This window comes from Ursus arctos, unplaced genomic scaffold (genome assembly GCF_023065955.2).
Source record: "Ursus arctos isolate Adak ecotype North America unplaced genomic scaffold, UrsArc2.0 scaffold_13, whole genome shotgun sequence".
In the NCBI taxonomy this organism is placed as follows: Eukaryota; Metazoa; Chordata; class Mammalia; order Carnivora; family Ursidae; genus Ursus; species Ursus arctos.
In genome coordinates this window covers 26864420-26882637 of record NW_026622797.1, presented here as the reverse complement: position 1 = coordinate 26882637, position 18218 = coordinate 26864420, and the positions used below count along the sequence as shown (strand labels likewise).

The window sequence follows — 18218 nt, the reverse complement described above, 5'->3', positions numbered from 1 at the left end:
AACGCATTTCTGCATCTGTCATAGTGCTTGCTCTACTTCTCTTCCATAGTCCCGAAGACTGTGTGAGATACTGTGTGTTCCAGGGGAGGGGCGTGGGGGGATGGGGGAGCCCGGGGATGGGTATCAAGGAGGGCATGTGTTGTGATGAGCACTGGGTGTTGTACGCAATGAATCATGGAACACTACATCAAAAACTAATGATGTACTGTACGGTGACTAGCCTCACATAATAAAAAAAAAAGCCAAAAAAATGTGTGATAAACTTGAAGAAAAGCTGTAAAATTATGATTGTTATTTTATGTTCGGCTGTGTAACCGGGTGTTCTGTTTCGCTTTTCCTGTCGTAGCTTTGATTGGAACGATGGTTTGTTTGACGTGACCTGGAGTGAGAACAATGAACACGTCCTGGTCACTTGTAGTGGCGATGGCTCGCTGCAGCTCTGGGACACGGCCAAGGCGGTGGGGCCCCTGCAGGTCTACAAGGAGCACACTCAGGAGGTAGGAAGGCAGTCTTCCCGAGCCGATTGTTTTTTCTTTGGATGAAATCCATTCCAGGATGGAAACATGGGAATAAGAAGTTTAAGCACTGGTATTTCTTATCCATGTTAGATGTCGTTTGTTATTTGATTATTGAAACATAAAGTACATCTTGGCCCGAGGAGCTAGGGAAGAAGCAAAGGTCAGGGTTCTCATTAGTCCGTGAGAACGCCACCAGTAGTAAAAGTATGCTGTGGCACCGTTTCCTCCAGAGAGGCCCCACACTTTCTTCCCGCTGGAGGCTATGCCTGCCCTGCGACTGCCTGAGGATAGAGGTGGGCAGACTTTTCACAGAGACTTCACAAGATTGCCTCTAGGCTTCAGCAAGATTCCTGAGGATTTTCAGAATATATTGGAGCAGGAGCATGAAATACTCACGAGGACACAGAGCTTACTGAAGAAATTTGAAATCTAAAGCCAGTTCGTATGTGTAGCTTCTGTGTGTATATATATATGGGTAGCCTAGAAAATAGTTTGGTTTTCGATCATATAAAACTACAATATGTATTTTTAATGAACGTGATGGTAAAACAATCCCTTTCAGTGTTTTACCTTAAATGTTTAAGAAGTTTCCTAAAGGTAGCAGTAGATCCTTCAAGAGAAAACTTGCACGTTTACATTCAAACTTGTGTCTGCCACAGGGTCAGGCCCATAGAAGGCCTCCAGTGAATGTTTATTAGATGCAAGAATGTTAGTCTTTTGTGATAAAAAGATGAGTCGTGTGAGGATTCCGGAAATCACTGTATAGCTATAGCTATTAAAATTCAATATCTCTAAGATTGTGACTGAAAATAATGGAAAATTTTAGTTCCTCTATTTTATGGTGAAGCCTCTCTGAATAAATGTACTTATAAATGATCATGTTTTCATAGAATCACTGAAGACAACGTTGGTAAAGGAGAAACTTTAGTTTCACAATGTTCAATGCAAGGATCCCCACAGAGCAGCATGTCCAAAATTTGGACATTTTTGTGGTACCTTCATGATTTTTGTTTTTTCTAATACCACTTATAGTTAACTTAGTTTTTTTTTTTTTTTTTGCCTTAATGTTTTTCCTCTCAAAAGGTTTTTTCTTTTTTTTTTTAATCTTTAATGCTTTGTATTGTCTTATAAATTCTAGGACTATAACCAACAAGTCATAAAATAATATATCTAGTTATATTAAATGGGCCATATTGATTTAATATATTTTTTTAAATCACACTCACATTATTATTTCACTTATCCTAAAACAGTTATATTTGGGAAGCCATGGAATTGATGACTAACTTAGAATGTACATTTATTGGTTTTCAATATATGTTAAAATAAATATGTAATGATGAAATAAAATGCATGCACCAGTTAAAACCATCTCTTGTACAACCAGTGGTGTGTGTACTACTCTCTGGGAAATACTGCCCTAGAATGTTCCTGATGATGGTCACTCAGCCTTTACTTCATCTCAGCGAAAGTGGATCTCACTATCTCATGAGATAACTTATTCGACTTTAGATCGCTCTAATGGTTAGAAAATTGCTATCTTAAGCCCAGATCTACCTTTTATCAACCAACTGTTGTTTCAAATGCCTTTCTCTGAAGTGATGAGAATGAGTCCAGTCCCCGTTTTCCAGGGAACCCTTGAAACTAACCACCATGACCACTTTTAGTCTTTTCTCTTCCAGACTGTGCATCTGTAATTCCTTCAGCCTGTCTTCAGATTACATGGTCTCTCTATCTTTTACTCTCTTGGTAAATTCCTTTGCATATTCCCCTTTTTCATGGTCGTCTTTGACATTGCGTACGTTATTTATTCTAGAAATGTGATGATCAGTGCTGAACTTTTTAAGACTTTGCCACCATAATCTTGAGCCTCTGGTTCTAATAATATTACCTAACATGGCTGGCTGTCCATTTTCCTCGGCCATGTCATAGTATTGGGTTACTTTGAATCCACTGGTAAGGCACCTCGATCTCTGCTATCTGAACTGCTGTGAAACCAGGTTTATATCATTCTATAATTATATAACTGGGTTTTTTTGAGCTGAAGACATCTTTGTGGGTTTTTTTTCTTTCAGGCTACTTTTTCCCCTTAATTTCTTTTCAAATGCAATTTTTGATAAGCGCTTGTATCAGTGAGGATGCCTTGGCGGTTAGTATAATAGAGAATACAAATAAAAGTAGATTCAACAATCAGAGTTTCTTATCTCACATAACCAAGTATATGGAGGTGGACTGGGTGCTGGCTTGGTTATTCAGGGCTTGACAATGCCATCAAATACCCAAGTTGTCCTTGCCTTTCCACTCTGTTATCCTCAGTGAGTATTCTTTTCTTCTTATGCTGCTTCTGGTTCCAACTATCATCTTATCACCTTTCAAGGTCAAAGGGCAAAAAAAGTGAATGTCCCTGTCTTGGGACTCTTTTGAGGAAAAGCTTCCTCAAAGCTATTACAGCAGAACCTCTTCACATCCCCATAGCTAGAAGATGATGCCCGGTCCTAACCATGTCACTTATGAGGGAGACAAGCCACCATTCCTGCCTTCACCTAAACCAGATTTGGCCCTGGGATGAGGAAGGGACGGAGCTTTTTCCCTGAAGGAAAAATTAGGGTTCTGCAAGCAAGGAAGAAAGGGGGATTGGCTCTGCTACAACATACTTGTCTTTCTCACAGTTGTTTGTAAAAATCAAAGTATGCCAGCAGGGTGATGAATAGAGAACTCATAAAGGCCATCCTCTGTGAGATTGTGAAGAGAGAGAATTTCTGGTGATCAACGTAAGTCTCAGTATTATAATACCAAATATTTGGCATTTTCTTCATTGAAGAAATACAGCATGTATTCAAAACATGTCTCTTATACCAAATACTCAGAAACACTTAAAAGGATTTAAGGGCAAGTGAGAGTTTTGAGGAGCTAATAAATATTTGTTGAATTAATTAGTAAGTGAACGAGCATAGCTGATTGCCTCTTATTATTTTTTTCCCACCAGCATGTTCAAGAATACCAAACAATGGGTCGTTTTTTCCCATAGGTAATAGTATAGAATAAGGATGAGTAGCCTGGTTTCAATCAACTTTGGGTTGAATCCTGGCTCTGTAACTTACCAGCTGTGGGACCTTGGGCAAGTTGCTTATTTTTCCTAAAACTTAGTTTCTTCATTTGCAAACTGCGGATAATAGTAGTCTATGTCATACGGTTGTTGTAAATATTTAGAACAGAGCCAACACTAAATAAATATGAGCTCTTATTACTATATATTATTATATCTTATTATACTAGGGTTAGAAAGATACGGACAAGTTAGGAATCCTGCACTTACCCATTTCATCACCTGATAACTGAGCAATGTCCAACAATCAGTTTTCAGATAATCAGATGAGAAGTTGCTGAAGTGAAGAGGAGAAATCCAAGACCTAGATATATTTTAGGCCTGAGGAATGAAGGGCTTGGTGAAATGGAAAGAAAGAAAAACATGGACATTATCTGTGTGCATGGCTTCTAAACTTAGCATCAAAGCAAGAATCCGATTCTTCTCTCCATTGTTTAACTGGTGTCTGCAGAGACCATTATGTCTTTTGAGCCCATTAAATGCCTGTAGCTTAGCCTGCTGCTGAATATATAATAGGAGTGGAAGAATAGGAAAATTTAAAAAAGATCCAGCAAGAAGGGGAATAGAGGGTGAACTGAGAATTTTGTTTCTGTACTTCATGACTTACAACATGGTGCTACCGGGAGTGAGTTAGGAGTGACTTTCAAGGTGACACAGACTCAATTTAATGCTTACGTCAATATCTAGTTTCCCGTATGCCTATTACAGTTTTTAAAAAGTAGTTAACATTTGTCTTCATTGACAAATAGTAACCTTATCAATTTGCTGAATTAAAAAAAAAGATTTGATCCATTTAAAGTTTTTGGTTATGAAAACTTATCTTTGAATAGTATGCAACTATTAGTATCTCATTGTAGAAAGAATGTATTTAACTATACATTTTGTAGTAAAGATGTGCCATGTGGTTAAGACCTTACTTACTTTAAAAAATCAATTATTTACTCCTATGATAACGATAGAAGCTGAAAAGTTTATAATGATGAATGCCCATAAAAATATTAATGAGAATGACAGTGAGTCATACATTTAACACCAGTTTGTTCCCTTTAGAAATTGCATTTATGTTTAACTGCACAACAGACTTCTCAGCTAAAGAGATCTGTCTCTTTCCTTTGTCCCTTCCTCCCTTCTTCCTCTCTTCCTTTCTTCCAGGACACAATTGAACTTGATTTATTTCCTTGTGAGTGTTTGGTCATGCTCAGCCATTCATTCTGGAGTAGGTTACTGCAGTAAGATTTTTATTACAATTTAAAATAAGTGTAAAACTTTCCCCTAAAATTGTGATTATGAAGAAAAATTGTTTCCAATTATGTGTCAGTTGAGTCTTTCTGGATTTTACTACGAATAGGATGTGATATCTTTCATCACTTTTCAATCCTTATGTTTTTAAACCATTCACTTTCTTTTTTTTTCTTACTTTGTTTAGTATTTTAAAGTTTTAACTTGTATTTAAAAAGCTAGATCTGGGGGGCACCTGGATGACTCAGTCAGTTGAGTGTCTGACTCTTGGTTTTGGCTCAGGTCATGATCTCAGGGTCGTGAGATCAAGCCCTGCATGGGGCTCTGTGCTGGAGGTGGAGCCTGCTTAAGATTCTCTCGCTCCCTCTCCCTCTCGCCCCCATTCGCACGCTCTTAAAAAAAGATTCTCTCTCTCCCCCACACTCCACCACTCGCACTCTGTCTTTCTCTCTCTCTTTCTCAGAAAAAAAAAAAAAAAGAAAAAGAAGGAGCTAGTTCTGTCCTTACTGGTAGCACATGTTATGTGCCAGGCATATGCTAGTCATTGAAGATGCAAATATGAATAAGACACAGGTGCTGATTTCTGGTAGTAGTTCTGGGACATGTGAGCAAACCATTTAATACAAGGCGGTCATATTGAAAAAAGTGTGTAGAAGGTACAGAGAGGGCACAGAAGAGATGCCATTTGAGCTGCGTCTTGGACAATTCGTAGGAATTCACTGGCAGCCCAAAGGGAAGAGGGCATTTCTGATAGAGAAAAGCATCTGCACAGGTGCAGATCTATGAAAGAACATGACATGTTCAGGAACTCATAGGTCCTTTGGTGTGACTGGAGCCTAGAGTGTATGTGTTGGATTCTAACATACTAGAATCACCTAAAGACCTTTTAAAAATCTTCATACCCAGGTCCCAATGTCTGGGGTTGGAGCCAAGCATTATTTAGATTCCCAGATGATTTCAATGTGCAGCAATGTTTGGAAGCCACTGCTTTAACTTAATAAGCATTCCGTTCTAATGACCTTCTTATGTATATTATCTAATATTTCGAGGGTTGTAGATTCAAAATGTCGATTTTAACAAATATTTAATAAAAGGTGTGATTTGATTTGCCTTGCAAAGGGGTAACTCAAAGCTTTAAAAATTTTTTTTAAAGAAGAGGAAGTGATAGTTTTAAATAGATGGAAACTGTAATGGAATATTTCTGGGTCGAGAATGACTTTCATGCATGACTACTGCCACTATATCTGTAGTCTCTCTGTCATATACTCATCGTGGGTCTCAAACACTGTGCTTGTCTCCAAAGCAAGTTGGTGAGTGAATCATATCTAGAAGTTAGAACCCCATGGCTTCTACTTTAGATCTAGTAGGAAACATATGTAGGACAATGATACGGTCTTTTATTTGATAATTTTAAATCATATGAAGCTAGAAATTCTTTTTTTTTTTTTAAAGATTTTATTTATTTTTATTTGACAGAGACAGCCAGCGAGAGAGGGAACACAAGCAAGGGGAGTGGGAGAGGAAGAAGCAGGCTTATAACAGAGGAGCCTGATGTGGGGCTCGATCCTGCGGGGATCACGCCCTGAGCCGAAGGCAGACACTTAACCGCTGTGCCACCCAGGCGCCCCTAGAAATTCTTTTTAGTTTAGCTACAATCTGATATCAAATGAAGTTATCCTATGGAATTATTGGCAGAGCTATTTAAATACATTTAGAATTTACGTTTTATGTGAGACGGGGAGGAATTTTATATATATTTTACACATACATGTATATATGTGTGTATATATATTTATATGTATATATATGTATATTTATAGTTATCTCTGTATATATTTCAAAAATGAACAGTGGAAAGATAATCCAAAAGCTAATGAAAGTGGTTACCTTTAAAGGGGGTGGGGAAGAAGTCAGGGGAGAGGGGACAAGGATGGACAATTTCTTCAATATAATTTGTATTACACTTTTGACCTTGTAACAATTGAAATATTTTACAAAATTAAAAATCACGGTTTAGTTAAAAAGGAAAAAAGCAATTGTTAAAAATTGAAAACAAACAGAAACAGATTAATCTAGTGGTATATCAAATTGGCATCATAACCAGGTATTGAAAATAATTATTTTCTAGTGACTTTAAAAATACAGTGTTGTGATTGTCCATAACCTAATGAGATATGTCTGATAAAAAGAATTGCAAAAGAATTTTAAACTGCAAAATACTGAAAGATCAGTATTGTTATTTTGAAACTCTCATAGAAAGACATCATATGGTTTCACTCATGTGTGGAATATAAGAAACAGTGTAGAGGATCATAGGGGAAGGGAGGGGAAACTTAATGGGAAGTAATCTTAGAGGGACAAACCATGAAAGACTCTTTAAGAAACAAACTGAGGGCTGCTGGAGGGGAGGTGGGTGGGGGGTTGGGGTAATTGTGTGATGGGCATTAAGAAGAGCATGACATGATGGATGAGCAGTGGGTGTTTTATGCAGCTGATGAATTATAGAACTCTACATCTGAAACTAATGATGTACTATATGTTGGCTGATTGAACTTAAATTAAAAAAAGAAACTCATATTATATTGTAGATTAAAGCATAGCAGTAATTATGTTATCAGAAACCAAACATTTTTATGCAAGAGGAAAGTGATGAGAATGAAGAAGTTAAAAAGAGACATTTAATTTTAAAATTGAATGAGAAATGTCTATACAGACTCATGATTAATTTTTCTCTGTTTAAAAAAGTATATATGCCCTCGTTCTTTGGACTATGAAGACTGAAAAGCAGTGACAATTCAGTCCCAGTAAATATCCCTAATTTGGAGATGACTGCCTCTAAAAACCATTTCCCACGAAAAGGAATTGGGATCTTTGGAGAAATAGTTGATTCCAGGACTGAGGGGAAACATACAAGATGAATCCAAGACATCTTCTTGTGTCAGAAAACTATGAAAGGCCACTGAGATCACATCAAAAGTTTAGAAGAGACAATGTATAGAGAGACCATACACTTAGATGTATATTTCCACCCATTACATGGGGTTGTAATCATTAAGAAACAACAACTGGTCACTACCCAAGATTAGGAGGACAGTGGACTCACTTTGAAAATTGATAAGATAAAGAACCAAGGCACTTATCCTGCCTTTCCTGTATGAATTTTATTGTGGAATAATTGGATACTTGATGTGGAAAATTTCTCATAACAGAATTCTGGCTAATAAATGCAGAAGCAATAGCTTAATTAGAAAGTCACCATTGAATATCCCCAAATAAAGTAATGACTGTAGGCAAAGGTTATCCATGGATGTTAAAACATTAATATTGATACATCTCCTGAATTGTTTTAGGATCACTAAAAGTGGGTCAATCAGCAGTTATACACCTAATAAAATAGGAAGCTAAAAGAAAGATTGAACTGCATGTAATCAAGCCTCTAGACCTAACTCCCAACTTAAAGGAATGGGAAGGGTAGAGAGAAATGGTAACACCACGAAGATAGCTAAATACAGAGTGTAGAAGATGCTACAGGACCATTAGCTTTGTGTCTTCACCAATTATAAATGTCATGGGAAGGGTGGGTGGGAAAAGCAACGTGGGAGAGGAGGACTTTCCTAGATTAGACCTAAGAGACATAACAACTAAGTGTAAAATACGGATTTTGTTTTGTTTCCAGTTCAAATAAACCAACTGTAAAAAGACATTTTTGAGACAGTCTGGAAAATAAGAATGTAGACTGAGTTTTGGATGACATTAAGGAACTGTTGTTCATCTTTTTAGGTGAAGATAGCCTTGTGCTTCTATAAGAAAAAAAAATCCTTATCTGCTTAATTATTTATGAGTGAAGTGGTCTGATGTTAAAATACTCCAGCAGTCAGTCAGTTGGTAACAGGACAGATGAAACAAGGTGGCAAATGTTGATAATTATGGAACGTATGTGATAGATACCTAGGGATTTATTACGATATTTTTTCTTCTATGTGCATTTCAAAATTTCTATAACAATAAATTTAAAAAACTTGTTTCACATTAAAAGAAATATGTAGCCTTTTCTAATCGCTCAGTAATTAAAAGTCAGTGTCCCTTTACTCTGTATTGATACAGATAAGTATGAACATTCTGGACATAGTTTTTATTTGATGATTTTTAATTAAATAGACCAACTTAAAAAGGGCAATGCTATACAGTAGATTAAAAACGAGCTCTTTGGGAATTGGTTTCAGTAATAAAATTTGAGGTTCAGATTTCATAAAGCAGCACAAAATATTGTTCAGGGTTATTTTTTTTTTCCTTTTTACAGTTTCTCAATTAATTTTCTTCACCACTGCCAAGGGTAATTACATAAGATAGGCCTTTAGAGGACCCTGCTTTTATAGCATATCTGTGTACCCCTCTTCCTTTTTATCCTTAATCTGACCATTGAGCCATGTCCACTGTTTGAGTGGGGCATGAAGGGGGGCACTGGGAATAGGGAAAGGGTGGAAGACTAGACTGATGTGAGGTGTGCTCTTCATTCAGATTTGTTTCTCTGTCCCTTCAACCATTCCAGAAACTTTGATTCACCTACTGTGTGTAAGGGACTGTGTGAGGCCTAGCAGGGAGGATGAACAAGTCAGGCATGGTCCTTGCCCTGCTGGAGTCCTAGCCCTCTCTAGGGAAGGAGGCTTGAGCTGCTGTTATCTCCTTGATGATGTGATAAGTGCTAGAATGTATGGAGTGCTACAAGAGGAAAGGATCTTGTCTGGGGAAGGGACCAGGAAGGCATCCTTATGTCTGCAGGGAGAGTAGGAATTAACTATTCAGGTGGAGAGGCCAGAGGAATAGGGTTAGAGGCAAACGCGGGGGGACTGAGCCTGCATGCCTGGAATAGTTAGTGTCTTGGCTGTTAAGCTAAATTCAGTGGAAGGACATTGAAGATTTTTAAAAATTTGCCATGAAATATTTCATGCGTATAAAATATATGTAAGCTATAAAAATGTATAATGAATGCTTGCATATTCATCATCTGACATAAGAAATAAAACATTCCCTTTGCTGTTGGAGCCCCCACTTACAGATGCTATTTTTCTTCTATCTACTTTTTTTTCTGATTCTATCATTCTCCCTCCTTTTGTCTTTACTCCCTTCTTCCCAGGAGTAACCACTAATTCTGAATTTCTATTTCTGTTTTCTTTGCTTTTCTTTTTAGCTTTACTGCATCTGTATGCATCCCTAAACCGGTTATTCATAGTCTTGCATGATTTTGACCTTTGCGTAATAAGCAGCAGCATGGATAATTCTCAATGTTGAGTGAAGATGGTAAGTTGCCCGAGACCCATAGTATGAAACCGTCGAAGGGCTTTCTACAGGGGAATGATGTGTGTTTTTATGCAGTGCAGATCATGGGTTAGAGGTGAGCAAGGATGGGGGGGAGGGCAGTTGAAGGATGCTGCCTGCAGTCTAGGTGGTAGCTAGCATAGGCTTGATGGCTCTAGCCTCTTAAGAGAAATTATATACCAACTTGTAACCATGGTCCTTTGGGATCTTGTCCCTCCTGTTTGACCTTTCTGTTCTTCAAATGTGACAAGCCTGTTTCCTGCTTAAGGGTCTTTCCCTGTTCTGTCAAAGCCTTTCCTCTCAAACCTGCAGAGTTCTGTGTTTGCTGTGCTCAGGTCTCTGCTGAGAGAGGTCTTCCCTGCCCACTGTATCAGGAAGTGACTCCTTCCCTCTGTCATTGTTTCCCAGTCTCCTTCCTTGGTTTTGTTTTGCTTCGTAGCTTTTCTTTAAAATCACAATATGAAATTATTTATGTATAGCCTGGCTATGATCCTTAAGGGTGGGGACATTATCGGTCTTGTCTAACAAACCCCTCTTTCCCTTGTGCCTTGTATATAGTAGGTGCTTAATAAATGCTTGTTAAATGAACTAGTGAGGTAACTTGAAGTTGGAATAATGGAATCTATTCATCCTTTTTTGACTGTCTCCCAAACATCTCTCTGGCTGTAAACTTTTTTCAGAGCCTGAGGTCAATGCCCAAACTCTGTTCCCACTTGACTATCTTGCTGTCACTTCAAAGTCAGTATGTCTAAAATTACACATTATCTTCTTTCCTCCAGTCTTCCCATTTTGTGAATGCCTCCACCACCAGCAGTCCCCAGGCACAAAACCTTGGTGTTATCCTGCAGTGTTCTCTAGTCCTAATCCCTTGGGTGCTATCTATGCCCTTGTATGTCTTTGGGGGAGTTTCTGATCACTGTTTTCACTTCTGCTTTCTGCTGTTGACATTTTAGCTAGGCCTCAAGGCCCTGCTTGGATCCACTCTTCTGGGCATCAAGCTGAATTTTCCATCCCAGCACCCATTTTGTACTTGTCTATAGTTTGTTTGTTTTTTTTTTTAAACAATATCCTAGCTTGTACTGTTACTTACCCATATCCTAAATTGTAAACACAATCAAACACATAAAATATTTATTGAGTTGCCTTTATTTCCTTCTCTGTTGTCCCATTTTTAACCTCACCATGTGCGTCCTGTCCTTAGTTTTGTCCTAGAGTCCCACTGCTTGCACCTTGCTGTGGGACTGATAATAGAGCTGGCAGCAACACCGCCATCAGCATAGTCCTCTTACCTCCTATCTTTTGTTCTCACTAGGGCTGGGTTCTCTCTGAGCCTGTGGGGGCTCTCGCAGTTTTAAAAGGTGAGAAGTCATAAGGTATCAAATCCTGCACCGCGCCGGACATGTGTAGAGGCAGTGGAATCTGAGATGTTGGTCTTAGTTTTTAGTTATATTTGTTCAGTTATCTTCTGACATGAAAACAGTAGCTCTTTATAACTACTTGTTGGTACAGATTGCGAAGATAAATTTAATCAGATAAATTATTTTAACTCCCATGTATTGAGTGCTTATTATATTGCAGTGAGCATAGACATACAAGATGGTTTTGCTCACATGGTGGATCTTCCAGAATCTAGCAGGTATTTAACACAAATTGTAGTAAGATATGGTAAATGTTAAATTATAAGTAGGTACAAGATGCTGTTGGAATGCACGGAAGGAAGCATTTCAGTCATCGAGGGTTTTGTTGAGGGGAGGCTCGCTTCATAAAGGGTGTACGGCGCCAAGTCTTGACAGATGAACAGGAGTTCACTAAGTTGACAGGGGCTTTAAGTTCTCGGATATGGATAATTCATGAAAACAAGATGGAATCAATCTGGGCTCTAATGAAGGGTGATACCAGTGAATCGCCAATGAAGGGCAGGCCTTTATTTCCTTAATATTGCAGCCCAAGGTCATTCGAATCCAACAGTGCCCTCAAGTAGCATGATGTAGAGACAGCCTCGTGTAGCGATTAAGGGTGGGCTCTTCAGTGAGGCTACTGAGGTTCAGAATTCAGCTCTGCAACTTACTAGCTATAGGAATTTGGATAGTTTATTTAAACTTTTTGGGTCTTAGCACAGTATCTACTTCATAGAAGTGAAGATTAATGAGATAAAATATGTAAAATGCTTAGGACGGTATCTAGCACACAGTAGGTGCTCAATAGAAGTTTGCTATTATGATTATTTTTGACTGTTCATATCAGCCTAGAGCAAGAGTTGGCGAACTACTACTCATGAGACAGGCCCAACCTAGTGTGCTCTCTGATTTGTGAATAAAGTTTTATTGGAATACAGCTATGCCTACCTATCAAGTATCACCTGTGGCTACTTTTGTGCTCTCCCAGGCCAACATACAGATCAAATGGCCCATAAAGCCCCAAATTATTGCTCTTTACAGAAGAAATTTGCCATGCCCTAGCCTAGAGGATAAAATCAAACTCTTTAGCTCTCAAGATCTTCAATGGCTACTTCAAGGCTTTCTTTTTCCATCCACAACTAAGAAATGGCCATAGCAGCTCTTTGGTTTTTGCTGCCCCTTCTGTAAGAGCTGCTCTCTGTTGCTGGATTGTGGTTTCTTCAGCGTTCCAACTGATCGTCTCTCTTCTGCATTAATATGGACAGCAGTAGGCCAGGACTAGGACGGAGTAGGTGAGTCACTCACCTTACGTACATGATTAAGGAGGACCCCAAAAATTCAGTAGTCAAATAATGTCTTCATACAGTATTTTTAAAAATCCCAATTCAAAAAAATCTGTGATGAGAAAAATATCAAAGTTTTAAACAAAGACAGGATCAGTATTACTGATATTTTTCAAACTGAGACTCCAGCATGGCTAGCCATAGTACACAGTATAAGAGAGCAGAGAACAGGTAACCTGTACTTAAGCTACAGCAAACTGCAGACACCACTGCTTCCTACATAAATATGGTAGCTAGAATTTTTAAGATTCAGAAGACTCTGCTGGCTGGTCACATGTAGTGATGTATACTCAGGTCCATGTCAGGAATACTTTAATGTAATAAAGAATAATTATGCACATATTTTGTGGAATTTAGCTTACAGTAGTGATGTGTATATAATTTGTTGTATAAAATGACAAAATAAAAAAGATTTCCGTAAGTTTTCAAATGGTTCATTTGAAATGGTTCACAGAAAGCAGTAAAGCATAGATTAGAATAGCAGCATTGGATAACTAAAGCTGTTTACCAAGAGCTCTGAAAGGATTACCTGGTTCCTATAAGCTTTTTCTAAGAAAGGCCAGATAGGGATATTAATTGAATTTTAATGCTTTCTGATAAACACTGACCTGGCAAGCGTTTTTAGACGACTAACTTTCTAATCTGCTTTGACATTTCTACAGGGTGCTGCAAACAGTGATTTGTTGGTAGGTTAAAAATATATATGATTTGTTTTAGTGAAGGAGGTTTGGAAATCATCTGTAGCATTCTATTAAAATAGAATGGAATCTTATCTGTAAGGAATATGTCTGGAGGAATGGACAAAATGACCTTTCCATTTCTCAGGCACCATGTTGAGATTTGTAGGACTTTATTTGATGTTTCAATGAAGTGAATTAGTTGTTCTAACTGGCTATCACTGTTATAAAGAAATAAAATATAATATTGAACTGAATGCTCTTTTGCTTTCTAAATGACACATTAAAATGTTTTTAGGTCTATAGTGTTGATTGGAGCCAAACGAGAGGTGAACAGCTTGTGGTGTCTGGCTCATGGGATCAGACTGTCAAACTGGTATGTCAGCGTTACTGTATTTAAAACCAAATATTCTCTTCATTGAATTTTTTTCTTTTCTAGAACATACTTCTATATCTTTTCAGTTACACAGCTAATTTTCTTTTCAAAGAACTGTATTAAAGCATTTATTAGAATTTAAACATTTTTTATCTTTGGCTGTAAACTAACAATTAGCTCAGCATTGATTATTTTGGCCCCTTAAATACCATTTTGCTTTATATGAAAATAGACTTTAAAGAATCCTTGAGATATGTCTATTACATGTATATATATAAATACATATGTAGTGTATTATATATATTATATATATAAATAGACATTTGAATTTACTTTTAAGTAATTGTTCTATTCATTTGTTTGTAGTGGGATCCAACTGTTGGAAAGTCTCTGTGCACCTTTAGAGGCCATGAAAGTGTCATTTATAGCACAATCTGGTCTCCCCACATCCCTGGTTGTTTTGCCTCGGCCTCAGGTAAATAATTCGGTATTTACCAAAAAAGCCTTACTTGTAGTGTGTGGTAGCTTTGCTTTCCCCAATAGGTGGCGCTGTGTACTTGCAATTTGGAGGGAAAAAGAGACCACAGTTCTATTCTTTGTGCTCTTTAGATGGTTTCATTCTTTATCAACCTCTAGATAAGAATTAGCCAGGCCTGGACTACTTTTCAACTATAAATGAACAAATATGGTTTGTCTTAGGCATACCATAACTGGTGATAAATCTTCCAAAATTGGGAGCCGTCCTAGTTCTTTTTATTAGCCACTGAGCTCCTTCGCTTAGATGGCATTATCCTTTGTTTATCAGAATAAAGGTGGCTAAGTCTGAGTAACAGTTACGAGCATGTGTAACGTGCTAATTAATGACAAATATTTGTGATGAATGACAAAGTAAAATTATCACTCTGTATTTTTTGTTTTTGTAACTTTCAAAAAAAAAAAAAAATTTGTAAAGAAAAAACCCAAAATGGTATCCTACATAATCCCTATTCTAGACTTACCATATGCATAGTGAGGAAATTCAAACAGCACAGAAACACGCCAAATAAAAAGTAAGTCCTTATCCCTCCCCCTCCGTAGAACCACGGTTAACTTTTTCTTGTATTCCTCCATAAAAATGAGAATAAGATATTCTCATTCTAGAATATATGGTAAAAAATGAAAAATGTTTGGGGCACCTGGGTGGCTTGGTTGACTAAGCATCTGCCTTCAGCTCAGGTCATGATCTTGGGGTTCTGGGATTGAGCCCCTCAGTCGGACTCCCTGCTCAGTGGGGAGTCTTCTTCTCTTTCTCCCTTTGCTCCCCTCCCCTTCTCTTGCTCTCTCTCTCAAATAAATAAATAAAATGTTTAAAAAAATGAAAAATGTTTATGGGTAATATTCCTGAGGAAAAAGTTAAATGTCTTTAAGGGCTGAATTTGCTTAGCGATGTTAGGTTTTATATGCTTATGGCTATAAAGTTTTTGTTGTTGTTGAAATTATACAGGAAAATAATTTTATAATTGTGAATCAGAAAATCTCCCATCCCAAATTCATTTTCCCCACTGAAAACATTATTATAAAAATAAAACAGCTTTTGATTGTAGAGATTTCTTAGTAGCCTTAGTCCAGTATTATAGTTGATTTGAGTGAATCATACCATCATTCAGAAGGAGTTCTTAGACTCTAGTTTTAAATAAACTTGATGGAAAAGAATATTCACCAATTATATTTTATGAATTATACATATGAATTTTTATTTTATACTTAAACTTATGGAATTGAAACAAATTTAAGGTAGAAAAAGAGGTACACCATGTTTCTTTTATTTGATCTACCACCAATACACATTTGGCTAAAAAATTTTCTGAATACTATTTCTTTCCTAAAATCTCTGCTACTTTAATATACATTGCTTCATTTTTATTTTAGATTATTTGTGTAATGTATGAGTGCCATTAAAGCTGTAAAAAGTGTAGGAATGAAACAAAGGTGAACAACTAATTGGCATAGGCAAGGCAGGGTTGCTCTGCTAGGCTGCCTTCTTGAGTCACTTTGACCCTGCCTCTGTGAACAAGTGGCGGGAAGGGTAAACCAATGTCTCAGAGTATTCCAATGTGAGGATTTATTAAATAACATCATTTGGGGAATATATACATAAATATAATCTGTATGACACTAATGACTTTCAAAAGTGTTTATTATAGAGCAGCAACACCTTATAGACTAATCAGAACAATAACAACAACCTTCCTGGTCTAGATGGTGTCAGTTAATTCTGATAGTGAATATCTGATAATGTTAAGGTAATAGTTATTTTAAGATTTGGACCTTGAAATGATAAATAAATGCACCTCCTTAATCTTTTAACTGTTTTGCAATTTGATGAGTAAAAAATGGTTCCTAATTTTGTTTTGATTTGCATATTGGATTATTAGGGATAGTGAATATTTTTTATATGTCCGTTGACCACTACAGTTTTTCCTTTGTGAGTCTCATGTTCATGTTTTTGGCTCACTTTTCTACTGAGAGCTGTTTGTTGTTTTTCTGTATTGATGTATGAGCTCTTTTTTTGTATTTAGGAATTAGTCTTCTATATCTTACATATATTTTCCCAATTTTTTGTTTGTCTTTTAACTATTTATTTTATATTATTCTATTTTATTTTATGTTGTATATATATTTTTTACTGTGTATATGCATTTAAGTTTTTGGTAGTCAAAACTATCAATTTTTTACTTGATAGGTTTTTGGCTTTCATTTAGGATGAATAAGGACTTGGCTCAATGAAAAGTGGGAGGCCTTGCATGGCACAGAAAGAGAGACCGTTCTAGGCAGAGAGAATAGGGGTCCAAAAGTAAGAACTTGGTGCATTTGAGGTACTGAGAGAAGGCCAGGGAGACCACTGCTTAAGAGGAAAAGATAGTAGAAATGAGATTGGACAGTAGAGAGGCGCCCAGATCACACCTTATGGACTGGATTCAAGATTTTGGATTTTATCCTATGGACACGGGCAAGGCACTAAAGAGGTTTAAGCAAAAGAGTGATATGATTAGGCTTGCATTTAAAAAAAATTCCTTCTGGGGGCGCCTGGGTGGCACAGCGGTTAAGCGTCTGCCTTCGGCTCAGGGCGTGATCCCAGCGTGATCCCGGCGTTATGGGATCGAGCCCCACATCAGGCTCCTCCGCTATGAGCCTGCTTCTTCCTCTCCCACTCCCCCTGCTTGTGTTCCCTCTCTCGCTGGCTGTCTCTCTCTCTGTCGAATAAATAAATAAAATCTTAAAAAAAAAAAAATTCCTTCTGGCTGTGTGTAGAGAATAGCTGGGAGAGGAGCAGGCGTGAATGCAGGAAGATTAACCGAGGGAGACGGAGGCGTGGATAAGGATGGCGGCAGAAATTCGGCTGACTTGAGTGGTATTTAGAGATGATTTTATAAGATGTACAAGAGGGTGAAGAGAGAAGAATGAGTAAAGAGTAACTCCTAGATTCCTGACAAGGATAAGTCCGTGGGTGGGAATGTCATAACTGAGGTAAGAAATGTGTTTGAAAGAGAAGATCTTGAGTTTTGTTTTAGAGCACACGGAGCTCATGGGACACACGGGGTTGTCGATGAGTAGGCTGATTTTGGAGCTGAGACATCTAGCCTCGTGAATAAATTGTGTCATTGGCTCATAAATGGTAAGTAAAGCCATTGCAGTCAATCGGAGCCCCCGGGAAAGACTAATAAATAGAAGAAACCTTAGACTAGAGCATAGGTTGACAAACGACTGCCCTCAGATCAAACTGACCCACTGACAGGGCTTGTGAACAGAGTTTTCGTGCAACACAGCCGTGCGAATCCTTTCACGGAACGTCTGTCTGCAGCTGCTTTGGTGCCATAACGGCAGAGGGGAGTAGCTGTGGCAGAGGTGAAAGGCCGTTGAAGCCAAAAATACTTACTGCTGGGCCCTTCACAGGAAATGTTTGCTGCCGCTTTGTATAAAGAGTCTCGAGGGGAGATAAAGCGGTGGAAGCTCTTTCATGCAGTTTGGTGGTTTAGGGGAGGAGAGAAGAAAATAGCTAGGGAAGGAGGTAGAGTGTGTCTACTGTTGTCTCCTCATGTGATTACCCAGCATCCCCAAATAGGTGATCAGTAGGATGGTTGGTCCTTCCTTGCTGCTGAACTGTATCAATGCCCTGAGCTGTTGAGTGGCTTCCATAATAAATGTAACATCACAGAAATCCTTTCCTTTTGTTTATTATTTTTTTATTCTAAAAATTTTGAATGAC

The 18218-nt window shown here is 37.8% G+C and overlaps 1 protein-coding gene across 1 annotated transcript in view; it reads left to right on the top strand.

Moving 5' to 3' along the window:
* Window positions 1–18218, top strand: part of PEX7 (peroxisomal biogenesis factor 7) — an 83324-nt gene that overhangs the window by 2811 nt on the left and 62295 nt on the right. Inside the window, exons 3-5 of the mRNA XM_026504883.4 lie at window positions 347–497; window positions 13895–13972; window positions 14339–14447. Of these exons, the coding sequence (XP_026360668.2) occupies window positions 347–497; window positions 13895–13972; window positions 14339–14447 (338 nt within the window). The remainder of the gene's footprint in view (window positions 1–346; window positions 498–13894; window positions 13973–14338; window positions 14448–18218) is intronic.